This window comes from Nannobrachium achirus, assembly GCF_963921795.1.
Source record: "Nannobrachium achirus genome assembly, chromosome: 23".
Classification (NCBI taxonomy): domain Eukaryota; kingdom Metazoa; phylum Chordata; class Actinopteri; order Myctophiformes; family Myctophidae; genus Nannobrachium; species Nannobrachium achirus.
Genome location: NC_137830.1, coordinates 9,104,959 through 9,118,689, shown reverse-complemented (window position 1 = coordinate 9,118,689; position 13,731 = coordinate 9,104,959). Strand labels below are relative to the sequence as shown.

Genomic DNA, 13,731 nt, shown 5'->3' with positions numbered 1-13,731 from the left:
TCCTCAACTTTCTCATCCAAGTAGTTTTTTTTGGCAGAAAGGATTAAGGAGGTTGTCCGATTTCTCAGTTTATTAGCCTCTAAACTGACTATTTCTAATTTGGCTTTAAGGTGTTTATTGGGGCCTTTTTTGAGTTTGTGATTATATTTGCGTTTCTCAGAGTATTTTTTGTCTCTGAGTTTCATTGATTCACAGATTTCCGAATTCCACCATGGCTGTGAGCGGGCTTTAACCCTGACCCTACGCAAAGGAGCCACTTCGTCTAGGGTAGTGTTGAAAATGGATTTAAAGCCTAGCCAGGCTTCATCGACCTGAGTGCTAGCTAGTACTGGGGACCAGTCAGATTTCTCCAGTTTGTGGTTAAAGGCTTCGCTAGAGTAGGTTTTGAGGTTTCTAGCTTCAACTGTTTTGTGGCCGTCAGCTTTGGACTTATGTATTTTGCGGGTGCAGTAAATGATATCATGGTCGCTTAGACCACCACATTCAATAGTCCCACTCGCGGAGACTTTAGATTTGTCTGTGGTTACAATGAGATCTATGGTGGTTTGAGAGTTATCTGTAACCCTAGTTGGCTTGGTGATGAGCTGAGTGAAACCCTGTTGATTACATAGCTTATTGAACTTTTTGAATAGAGGAGCTTCTTTACGAAGCATGTCTGTGTTCCAATCGCCAATAATGTATTTTTCAACATTGTCCACCGGTGCAAGGCTCTCCTCCAGTAACTCATAGAAATCATTTTGGTCGGGCGGTCTATAGATGGCACCGATTAGTATGTTTTTAGCTTTCTTAAGAATCACTTCCACCCATACAGTTTCTAAAGAGCTGTGTTGTAGGTCAGGGCGGGGGATATACTTAATACAGTTATGAACATACATGCATACACCACCACCAAATCTGTTTCTATCATTTCGGATGACCGAGTAGTTGTCAATTTCGATCTGAGAGTCAGTGATAGAGTCATCAAGTTTGGTCTCTGAGAAGGTTAGAAAATGGACCTTACCTTCGTGAACCATATGCTTGATTTGTTCAAATTTAGCAAACAAACTGTTAATGTTTAAGTGCATAATATGAATACCTCTTTTCACAAAGCGGCTGGCAAAGTCCATGGCGAGGTCTATGGAAGTGTTCGCAACGGCGTCGGTGGGGGAGGGGGGGTTGGTTGCAGTCTCTGGGGGGCTTCAGAGGGGGACAAAGGGACAAAGGGGACAAAGAGTGCATCTTTCTCAGCCCATCTTACATGTGACACATGTTATACATAGGCCTACAGTTTATGTTACCATCTACATACATACATTACACATGTTCGAGACATGTTGTTTTTTTGGTTTGCAACCATACATTTTTGAGTACTTCGTCCGGTCAAAAACCTAAGGGAAAAACATGCAAAAAAATGTCCATGGCTTAAGTAACATACATCTGGCCTACATCTTGGCACTAACGGCTCAAAGTTTGTTGTACACCCAGGGTCACATTGGCCAAGCTTCGCAGGACACGTTGTGATTGGCTAACGCTTGATGAAATTAACTCAAAAATAGCACGGCTCACTTTCACACTAGGTGTGATTTGTGAAGCAACAATCAACCTGGCATCCCTATTTTGGTCATGTCATCATTCCAGAGGAACATTTTAAGTTGTGCCTTATGTTTCCAACCCCAACCACTATTTTAAGCTTTAAAAATAAAAGAAAATGCAGATAGGCCTATACAAGCTCACAGGGCGGCACATTTTCATGTCAAGGACCCCCAAAATGATAGGTATTTGGTCACGGACCCCCATCTCAAAATGTTTAGTTTGCAGGGACCTCCCAGAAACAACATTTGAGTTACAGATGTCCACTTTAAAAGTACATTATATTCAAAGAGTTGCACACATTTTCATGACTTTAGACCCGAGCTTGTAGATCTGCTATTTTTCAATAGCTAAAGTATAAAATAATTCCAGGTTAAAACGCAGCCTCATCTTCACTTTCAGGTAATATTTTTGGCACAGCGGTCAGACAGACCTAACACAGATACATTTTGATCACGTGTTCATGGTAGGACACCTGCTGGCTGACGAAAGGTTTTGCAACTTAGACAAAGCATTGCAAAGCAGAATGCCAGCTTTATTTCAGATTAAACAAATGTCTCAAGGTTCACAGCTCAACAATATCCCAAGAGTGAGAAAATAGCCAGCACACAATTAATGTCCTTTTCACATAATTGTATTTACCTCTCCACACAGACAGTCTGTGTGAAAGGGACTTGGCCATTTCCTCACTGTCATTGCATGAAACCTAGGCCTTCCAGAATATGCCCCTTAACAGCATGTTGGCTTGCTGCTTAAACAAAACAACAACAACAAACCTGTAACTACAGTATAGCCTATTGTTTATTTCCTCATGCCTTGCCATGCCAAAAGGGTGTGTCTATAATAGCCACGAACGGTTTGGGAATAATTAAGAATCGTGGACAAAATCTTATCAATGATAACGAAATGGTTTTGGGTCTGAAAGGCTAAATCTCATATGCAGAATAAATGGGTTTATAATACATTTTAAAAAAGTGGACAGTAGATGGAGTCATGCGACTGAATGTAAAACTGTTCCTTTGACTCTGAATGCACACGGAAAAGGCCAATACAAATGATTACACAAAAAGAAACGTGTACCAACAGGACTTTCACAATACTTTGATCTAATCTCTAATCTAATGCACTGCTCTGTCCAGAGTGGCAGCTGTCACCCTCCTGGCATGCACGAGCAAACAAAGGAATGTCGCAGGAACGTTTACAACGTCACCATTTGGTTTCCGAGCAAGCCGACTTTCTCTTTCCGAGAAATCACCTCTTACACAATCAAGTTCTCAGACACTGTGTGACACTGTTCTTTCTTCCTCGACAACAATTTGGAACCGCTTAATTCCACCGAAAATTACATTTGTTAAGAATACTAAAAAGTTGGCTTCGGAACTGGAACAAAACAAAATTATATATATACTTGTTATTCTTCAGGGACAAAACAGATAACAGCATGATCTGTTTAGCAGAGTGTGGCGGCCCGTGTGGGATAATGATGGCATGGATGCGTGTCTAATGACAACTAATAACAGATTGATAAAAGTAACAACACACTTTTGACCACAGCAAATAGTGTAAAAGCAATAGGCTCATGGGCTCCACTCTATGCTATGAGGGCTGCTGGGTTCTGCTGGGGAAACTGGGGAAACAGGGGCATTTCTGCCTAATAGACCCCATGGACAGTCATTTGGGATCAATATAAGTAGGAACATTGGCCTAGATGTTATTTTGGGCAGCGTTGTACTTTAATTTCCCCCAGTGAAATGGACACTTTGGACAGGCCATGAGGCTACTGTATTCCTCAGACAGTTAAAAAAACTGTTTAAAACTGGAGGGAAAGTCGGCTCACAGCCGGTTCTGTGAAAGAAACGCGGTTCCAGGACTCTAGAACAGAACCAGTTCTGGAAGCAAAGTTGTTTTGGTGGACGGAAGAGCCAAAGTCTTCATTTTACTGTAACTCATATAAAGTTTACTCAGAGGGTGTTTTGAACACTCCATAAACACGAGAATGTACTTTTATGAGTTTGTATCGTCTTCTTTTGATGTGAACATCAAGTACAGTACATCGTCTGCACCTCTAATCCTTAGCGGTCAACATTCAGTGAAAATATCAATGTTCACGCTCTGTTCCGTCCCGTTGCGAAGCGTTCTTAGTACGTAGAGCTCCACGTTTTGGCAAAGACATTTTGGCCATAGAGGGTAAAAAAAAGGAGGGTATCATGCATAGACCCCTGGGGGACACTGGTCAGGGTTTGTGTGGTTAGTTAGTTGACAGTTTGTTTTCTCTTCTGGTTCCAGATGCGTCCTCTTTTTGTCGAGAAAATGACAGCACGAAACCTACTTCACAGGTTCAGCATTTAAGTTCCTGTCACGCAATACGGTTCCATTTCTGTCTACGATTCTGTCCATATCGGGACATATCCCATTTACCATTTACTTTGCAACGCTCGGCACGGCGACTCGCTAGCCTAATGGTTCGCTAGCATAGTGGCTCACTTGGCGGTGCCTCTCGAGGCTCAGGTCCGCTTTGAGAGGCGCGCCTCAGTCGTTTTAACAGTTTTTTTGCGGATCTCCCTTTAAGTCTTGTTTGCTGACGGCATGCACTGTCCGGGACGTCACCAAATGACTATCCCTGTCTGTCTGTCTGTCTGTCTGTCTTTCTGTCTGTTTATCTGTCTGTGTTTGTCTCTTTCTGTCTCTGTCTCCATTTCTCTCTCTCATCCTGTCAGCAGCAGTTCCTCTTCTCTCCATCGGAGGGCGTGTAGGCGGCGGCCGCTCCGTTGACGGGCCTGGAATCGGCTCGGAGGAGGACGCGTGGCGAGCTCCCCGGCTCCTCCTGGTGGACGCTGAGGCCGTTGCGGGACATGAGCTCCCGGGCCATCAGCAGGAAGGCGTCCTGCACGTTCTGGCTCTCCTGCACGGAGAGAGAGGAAACACAGCGGGTTGGTGAGACGCAGTCACCAGAGGAAGCACAGCAGTTACGGTACAGAGTAAAACGATGTACTGTGAGATACAGCAATTGGGTAGCGACACAAAGGGAAATAGCAGACAAGAAATATTATTGAGCGGTGCTAACTGCTCCAATACTTGAGTTAGTGCGTATGTCCATGTGTTTCCTACACCCCCACCCGTTCACTTAGATCAGCCAACACAGGGATGCTGACAGAACCCTCGCTAAAAACTCCAGGGCAAAAATCCACTCGTCCGAGACAGTTTGCCCTCCTGGCCCCCAAGTTGTGGAATAAACTCCCTGTCGCACTTAGAACAACGGACTCACTCGCTAGCTTTCGCCGTGGACTGAAGACTCACCTTTTCAGACTCCACCTAAACTCTTAGCACTACAGAAAAAATCAATGACCAAACATGAAGCTAGTTAGCATTTGTTTTTGTTTTTAGGTTTTTAGAACTTTGTTTATATTGTGTTTTTTCTAGATAGATATCCATTTGCATTTGTTATATTGTTGATGATGTACTGACATATTATCTTGTTTATTATTGTGATGTTATCTGCTTATTGTAAGTCGCTTTGGATTAAAAGCGTCTGCTAAATGCCTAAACTGTAAACTGTAAACTGTTTCCCATGGTATCAAAAACTGATATCCTCGATGTCATGTGGGTCCATCACCATCACCAGCACCACTCACTTCACACTGGTGTGATTTTTTGCTTCACAAGCTTATAAAAATTAATAAATATAAGAAAACTGTTGCTATTGCAACAGAGTCAACAGTAGACAACAGAGACAGAGAGAGAGAGAGAGAGAGAGAGAGAGAGAGAGAGAGAGAGAGGTGTAGAGAGGTGTAGAGAGTGAAGAGGGAGGGAGTCCGGAGGGAGAGAGAGAGAGAAACGAAGGAATGAACAGAGAGGTAGAATTAGAGGGATTGAAGGGGATGTGTGCATGTGCATACGTGCGTGAATGCGTGTGTGCATGTGCGTGCGTGCGTGCGTGTGTGTGCGTGCGTGCGTGTGTGTGCGTGTGTGTGTGTGTGTGCGTGCGTGTGTGTGTGTGTGTGTGTGTGTGTGTGTGTGTGTGTCCGTGCACCTTAGCAGAGGTCTCCAGTGCAGCCAGGACTCCTCTCTCCCTGGCCAGACAGCAGGCCTCCTGGAAGCGAACCTGACGCTCTGACTCCAGATCACTCTTATTACCTGCATGGAGGCAGACAGAGACACCTCACCATCACACATCACATAACCTCTCATCTCCTCATTATAACTGTTAGCGTGAAAATTTCGCGAAAATTTCACTTTGTTGGTTGGGATGGGAAAATGAAAACCTGGCTATCTACTATTTCTAGGTAAAACCCTCCTATCTGCACTGCAGTGGTGTAAAGTAACTACTTTTACCTAAGTACTGTACTTACGTTTTGAGGTATTATTTTGTACTTTACTTTAAGGTGAGTATTTCCGATTTCCAATACTTTTACTTCTACTCCACTACATCTGGGATCCAAATGTTGTACTTTTACTCCACTACATTTATTTGAAAATTATAGTTACTAGTTACTTAGATTGCAGATATAAATTATGATATGTTAAAACATACATAAACCACTTTATCCTTATTTTATACCTTGGATATTTGAAAATAGCCGATCTACAAGCTCACACAAAGCGTCGCATTGTGACTGTTGTGAGCTTGTAGATCTGCTATTTTTAAACATTTTGTTAGTTTACTTTTAGTCCTTTTAAGTATGTTGATGCCAATACTTTTGTACTTAATACTCAAGTAAATTTTGAATTCGGGACTTTCTACTTGTAACATAGTACTTAAGCTTTCAAGTCCCGAGTCCGGTCGAGTCTTGAAGCCAAACCTCACAGTAGAGGAGTAGTCCAAGTCACAACAAAACTCGTTTTCACAAATGTCTGTCCTGAAAGACTCAAGGCTCTGTGAGAATGACTGGTCCTAATAAAGACATGACTTGAACTCACATGGGGTTTCCCTGCACAGGTTCCAACCCTGCTCACAGTGCGGTGAGGCTATCTTCACACATACCGGTATTGGATATCACATGATGTAGTCCGTCATGTTTTAGGTCTTTATTTGCTTTCAATCTCAACTCTGTCCTGAGTCCAAGACTCAGTGAGAATGACCGGTCCTCATAAAGACAATCACAGCCTTGATGACCGAGCGGTAAGGTGTTGGACTTTAACTCCCATGGGGTTTCCCAGCACAGGTTCCAGCCCTGCTCACAGTTTGGTGAGGCCGACCTGTCATTTAGGACATGCTGTAGGACATTGCACTTTCTTGTTTCTTGTTTAAATCCTTTTTTTTTTTTTTTGTATTTTTTCACAATTTTGTAACTCATTTTTCACCCAGTGCCATTTGCCTAAACGGTAATCCTGGGCTCTGCTCTCCCTCTGCCAACCTGGGGAGAGCCCAGAACTGAGCTCATGCTTCCTTCAGTGCATGAGGAGTGAGCAGGCCACTTCTTATCACCTGACGGGGGAGCTTCCCCGGTTGGACGTAGCACGTGGAAGGAACGCGTTATTCCCACGAAAGGTTATTGACGAAAACTAAATAAAAACTATGTGTGATGACTAAAACTAAGACTAAATATATTGACAATTTCGTCAACAAAATAAAAACTAGACAAAATGTTAGGGAGGGACTAGTGGAGAAGAGAGTAATTTTATGTTTGGCTGCTCTCAGGTGTTGCGTGCTGAAAATAGCCGATCTACAAGCTCACAGCGCGTCGCAGCACGACGCGTTGTGAGCTTGTAGATTTGCTATTTTCAGCACTTATATTTTCAGCACACAACCAAGTGTAAAATCAGTCATTACGATGTCATCAAGGCCTGCCAAAATATATTTTAATTGACTAAATCAACTGTAGCTTTAGTCGACTAAAATCTTATGATATTTAGTCGACTAAAATTCGACTAAAACTAAAACTTTTCGGGTGACTAAATTATGACTAAAACTAAAAGACATTTTATTCAAAAGACTATGACTAAAACTAAATCACAATCTGCTGTTAAAAACAACACTGCAATCAATCAGTCACACTCTCACCTATGAGCACCAGTACTATGTTAGAGGCTCCGTAGTGCTCCACCTCGTGCACCCAGTGGGTGACGGAGTCGAAGGTGGAGCGCCGGGTGATGTCGTAGGCGATGAGCGCGCCGTGCGCGCTGCGGTAGTAGCTCTGGGTGATGGTCCGGAACCGCTCCTGACCCGCCGTGTCCCACACCTGGATCTGTCACACGCACACGCACACACACACAGTCACACACACACACACACACACACACACACACACACACACACACACACACACACACACACACACACACACACGCACACACACACACACACACACACACACACACACACACGCACACACACACACACACACACAATTTACAATTTAGGCATTTAGCAGACGCTTAATCCAGAGAGATTTACAATAAGCAAGGTAATAAATACATCAACACATCAACTGCATAGAAATAGTAATCTAAGAAAATGCATGTAGACCAAGGACCTATTCAGTAAAAACTATAAAAATCATATAACAAATCCTATCTAGCTTCCATGTATGGTCATTGAGGGTATAGGCAAGTTCTACAGTAAGTGATATGGGCCAAGGTGGAGTCTGAGTTGAGTCTGAAGAGTTGAGTCTGAAGAGGTGAGTCTGAAGAGGTGAGTCTTCAGACCACGGCGGAAGCTAGGGAGTGAGTCTGCTGTTCTAATTACAACAGGGAGTTAATTTCACAGTTTGGGGCCAGGAGGGCAAAGAGTCTGGGATGAGTGGATCGTTGTCCACACACTCGCGCACACGAAAGGTTAGCCTGGCATGGCCAGACTAAGGGTCGATTCATACTCCACTTTTAGAGACAAATTTATTTCGCTTTGGCTCTGTCTAAAATACAATATGACGACGGGGGGAACATAGCAGTGGGCATGGTTAACTGGTGCCATTAAAAAGTCTCCCATTCATTTCCCCCATAGATTGCATACACACTGTATGGATTTCACCATCATTGTAGTTATTTAAAAGGCATGAGGAATTTAAATTAATTCATAATATTATGGTCATTCTCACAAAAGCTGTGATAGCAGAGTGGTTAAGGTCCTGTGCTTGAGATCTCTGTGCAAACAGTACAAATGCAAAAGTAGCAGATCTACAAGCTCGAGGCTACTGTAAATCTCGTGGATAAAATGCTGGGTAAATAACTATTTTCGTCCATGCCTTACCCCTTATCCCTAAACTTCTTTGTCTTTTTTTACCATTTTGAAAAACATTTCTCAATAGTTCAAAGTTTAGGGAAGGCATAGGCGAAAATATAGCTGAACGTGTCTATCTAATTTTTTGGAACGAAATACAGTCGTTTTCTTTTTACTGCCATTCATCCAGACATCATTTCTAAGAGAGGAATCAGGAAACAGACCTAACTGTGTTATCTCACCGTCTGCTCTGCAGGTCAAAGGTCAACTGCTGACGTATACCTGAGGAGGAGGAGATAGACTCCTCCCCCACCGCTGTCTACAAGCTGATCTACACAACGATACAAAGACAGGCCTGTGTGTGTGTGTGTGTGTGTGTGTGTGTGTGTGTGTGTGTGTGTGTGTGTGTGTGTGTGTGTGTGTGTGTATGTGTGTGTGTGTGTGTGTGTGATAACAGTTAGGGAGATTCCACCATTCCTGAGGCTATGACCAACGTACTCTAGTAACTACACCATGTGACTGAACTGCGGTTGGTAGAAATACTGACATGTTTTGCTTGAAGTAAAAGTATCAATACTCAGGGGTTGACACTAAGGTCTCAGAGGCACTTGCCCATCGGGCAAGTACAGGTCATGTTCTACTTGCCCGAAGGTAATGCCCACTTGCCCGAAAAGTAAATCGTCCATTACAAAATGATAGGTACGATTTTAATTACCGCTCAATTTAACACTTATTTCTTGACTTTCTGGGGCTGTGCGATAAAATGTCATACCACAATACCTCCAAATCCAAATACCAAATACTTTAGCTATGATTGAATGTCTATGGTTTCACACTTGTTATTTTATATTTTTAAATGTAGCAACAGTAAAAACAGCACATTATAGGTAAATAGTGCTCTTATTTTACATTCCACAGACCAGAAGACACCTGGCCACATTCAGGTGTTTAGACAGATATCTCGTGTTGTGTTTATAGACATTTGTGTCCCCTCTCAAATGAGCACTTGCCCTGTCGGGCAACCTGAAAGCCAACTTCACCTGCCCTGACGTTTTATTTACCTGCCGAGGCAGGTGGGCAAGCCTTAGTGTCAATGCCTGAATACTGCAATATAGGAATACCTCTAGTATAAGTAAAAGTCCAGAATCCCAAAAGTACTTGAGTAAAAGTATCAATGCTGCAGTATAGAAATACCAGAATTCAAAATGTAGCAGATATATGCTATTATTTTTTAACCCATTTCTTTTTTTTTTTTTTTTTTGGAAAACACATGTTTCTATGTCAGTGGTTCTCAAACTTTTTCATGTCAAGGACCCCTAGAATTGTTTGACTGCAGACCCCCATCTCGAAATATTATGTGTCAGGGACCCCCCAGAAGCAAATATTTGACTTCCAAATGTTAGCTTTAAAAATATAAATATTCAAACACCTGCAAAAAATGCCACCATTTGTCAATTTGTCAATTTTGTGCGTGCGTGTGTGCGTGCGTGCATGCGTGCGCTGTGTGTGTGTGTGACAAAGGTTACTGTAGGCCACGGGGCCTGGTAGGAACAGGAATGACTGGTTGATCATGTGAGTGACACTGACTGGCAGGACTGGTTCTGTTGTGTTGTGACGACACAGACTGACACCCTGACAGATAAAGTGCTTACAGGATCATGTTTATAGGAAACGGCATGGTCCCTCCCCCTCTCCAAAGTGTTTATTATGAATATAAATGTGTGTATTGTTTGCACGCACACACACAAGTTACACGTGTTAGAGGGTTTCAACAACTTGTCCAAAAAGGAGGATAACAAAGGATGGTAAAGTATTGTGCTGTCTCTGCCATAATTGGCAGCCACCACATATGGCAGAGATACTGTTACTTATAGCCATAGAGTACTGAGGTCCCAGAGATGTTATGCCCACTTGCCCCGAAAAGTAAATCCTTATTGTAGAACAAAAAAGCTGAATCAGTGCATGCTGCTAGTTGTAAAAAGGTAGCATTGTCCTTCATGAATAGCCAATAATAGTTAATGAAGACTGAATGCACTTGTCCGTCGGGCAACCTGTTTTATTTACTTGCCACAGGCAGTCGGGCAGCCGTTAGTGTCATTCCCTGTATAATGAAGGCACGTGCCATGATTTTGTGAATGTAACCTTAAGTAGAGCATACTGATGATGCTAGTATTGTTTGTATAGCACTAGGCCTACTGCACCTATATCGGTGTCCTGTCCTTGTATGCTCTGCATGCATGCGTACATGCGTGCATGCGTGCGCATGTGTGCGTGATGCAGCCTACAGAGTCAAAATATTGCATTATACAGTATTATAAATACGTGGTTGTGTAAGAAGGCCTACAGACATACTGTACTCTCTGTGAATGGAAAAGACACCTCAGCACCACTGATAAGATCAGTGAAGGTTCATCCATTCATTCATTCATTCTAGGCAACACAGTGTTCTGGTTCCAAAGAAGCAGGAAATCAACACCATCTCCCCGGCAAAGTCTGAAGCTGATTCTAGCTACGCTCCAATCGTCCCAGTACTCTTCTCCCTCCTGCATGGCTCCCAAAGGGTACAGCCACATACCTGGTGACAAACGCATCTGCCTATAACAGCATTACTCCCTTAACTTTGAACTTTCACACTTGAGCAGCTAACATGAGTGTCAAAAAAGTGACTTTCTTCCAGCGTTTAGGTCTGTCCCATTGGTCAGTGTTTAAGTATGTCCCATTGATAATGTTTAGGTCTTTCCCATTGGTTAGTGAGTGTCCCTACCGGGTGAGAGCACAGCAGTGCTGAACCATGAACCTGTATTGAACCCTTGAGCTCCTGACCCCACAGAGGCTTAATGCCTCTTCGATCACAGAGCTAAGACCTCTTCCGGGTTATTCTTTTAACATGGGAGTGGATGGTGGTCAATGCATCAGTCGCGAGATATGTGGCTGTACCTAAACAGTTAGAACTGCAGACTCACTCCCTAGCTTCCACCCTAACCCGAAGACTCTCCTCTTCAGACTCCACCTAAGCCCATAGCACTTGCGACCTTGGTGGTTTATCCACAGGTTTAAATGTCATTTAGATAGCATGTTATGTATAGACAGATGCCAGGTCATTGTTGACCTGGCATCATATAGTGTATTTCAGTAGTTTCATGTACAGATGTTTCAATAACACACTATAAACCACTTCAGCCCTATAGATATTTCAGCCATTTGAAAATAGCAGATCTGCAAGCTCGCGATGCGACACATTGTGAGCTTGTAGATCAGCTATTTTCAGAAGATTTTTATACATTTCGAACTTGAAATATTAGACATTGTGCATAATGACTACTTTTACTATTGGTACTTTAGTGTATTTTGATGCCAATACTTTTGTAATTTTACTTTACATTTTTTACATGGGACTTGTACTCGTAACAAGAGCATTTCTACATTGCAGCATTGATACTTTTACTTACAGTAAGTAAAAGGTCTGAGTACTTTTTCCACCTCTGACAGTGGACAGCACTCTGAATCACTATTTATTTTGCATTGTTTTGTTTAATGATGTATTCTGCATAGTACTGTGTTCTATCTGTCTGTCATTCAATGTTAAATGAGTTAAAAAAGGACCTCAATTGAAGCTTTTTTGAGGTGAATCATGAAACTGTACCCTTTCCTGTGAAAACCTCTAATAAAGTCTTCATCAGGGACGTGCAGAGAATGTTAGAGAGGCAGGCAAGGGCTGAAATTTCTAAAAGGGCCTCTTGGTTGAAATACTGCAACGCGTTGTGAGCTTGGAGGTCGGCTATTTTCGGTGCTTGATACCACACTGAACTAAGCATAATCAAGTCAATACTGAACTTCTATTCAGGATAGTTCACCATAGTAAAAACTGCATTTGTGGTCTGGAGGGGGCACTTTTTAACAGATGGATAAAAGGGCATGTGTGCACGTGCCTGGTCTTCAATCAATCAATCAATCAATCAATCAATCAATCACTGACCTTGACCCTCTTGCCCTCCACGTCCAGTGTCCTGACGGTGAAGTCCACTCCGATGGTGTTCTGCTGCTTCTCACAGAAGACCCCCGCCTTGAAGCTCTGCACCACGCAGGTCTTCCCCACGTTGGAGTCCCCGATCAGGATGATCTTGAACAGGTAGTCGAAGGAGTCGTCCTGCTCTGGCCCCGGGGCCTGCATGGTGGGTGATGGGGTGATGCTGGGTGCTGGGGTGATGGAGTGATGCTGGGTGCTGGGGTGCTGGGGTGCTGGGGTGGTGCTGGGTGCTGGGGTGCTGGGGTGATGGGGTGGTGCTGGGTGCTGGGGTGATGGGGTGATGGTGCTGGGTTTAGAACCTTTGAAGAGGGAAAGATTGTTAATATAATGCAGTGGTTCTCAACCTTTTCAGGCCGCGACCCCCAGAATAATCATATTTTAACTGGGGACCCCCCCCCCCCCCCCCCCCCCGCCCACCCACCCTGACGAGCACTAAGAGTTGAGGCATTACATTTTGTATAGCACGGTTCTATTGTGAAAATAGCAGATCTACATGCTCAAAACGCCTCGCAAAGTGATGCATTGTGATCATGTAGATTGGTTATTTTCACAATGTCTGCCTCTAATAATTGACAATTTGGCCAATGTTTAATTTGTCATATTAGAGGTATTAAAAAGTCCTTAAATTGTCACTTTAGAAATGTGCAGATACGCTCTACACTTAATCTTTATGTTGGTTTGTTCTTACTAGAGAAAACAATGTTGCGCATTAGGTTAATCATATGGAGACCACTCAAAATAATTTGGGGACCCCCCTGGGGGACCCACAGGTTGAAAACCACTGGTATAATGAACAGTCAGGACAACGACCTTGCTTTGGCTCCACACACTGTATTAATGACAGTTTTATTAGGCTATTATTGATAACTGTACTTTCATATGATTCGTTAAGAGCATAAATTACGAAATATCACCGTTCCCTCCCACAGTGTTGCCCAACATATACTGTAAATGTAAATTCACTATATAATATACACAA

At 43.1% G+C, this 13,731-nt stretch overlaps 1 protein-coding gene across 1 annotated transcript; it reads right to left on the bottom strand.

The window, feature by feature from the left end:
• Positions 1-4,282: 4,282 nt before the first annotated feature.
• LOC308308735 (ras-related protein Rab-19-like) lies at positions 4,283-12,896 on the bottom strand (the record flags this gene model as incomplete). Its single annotated transcript, XM_080754189.1, has 4 exons — positions 4,283-4,471; positions 5,600-5,703; positions 7,571-7,754; positions 12,702-12,896. The coding sequence occupies 4 exons, from the start codon at positions 12,894-12,896 to the stop codon at positions 4,283-4,285; spliced, it is 672 nt and encodes a 223-aa protein (XP_080610315.1).
• Positions 12,897-13,731: the final 835 nt, after the last annotated feature.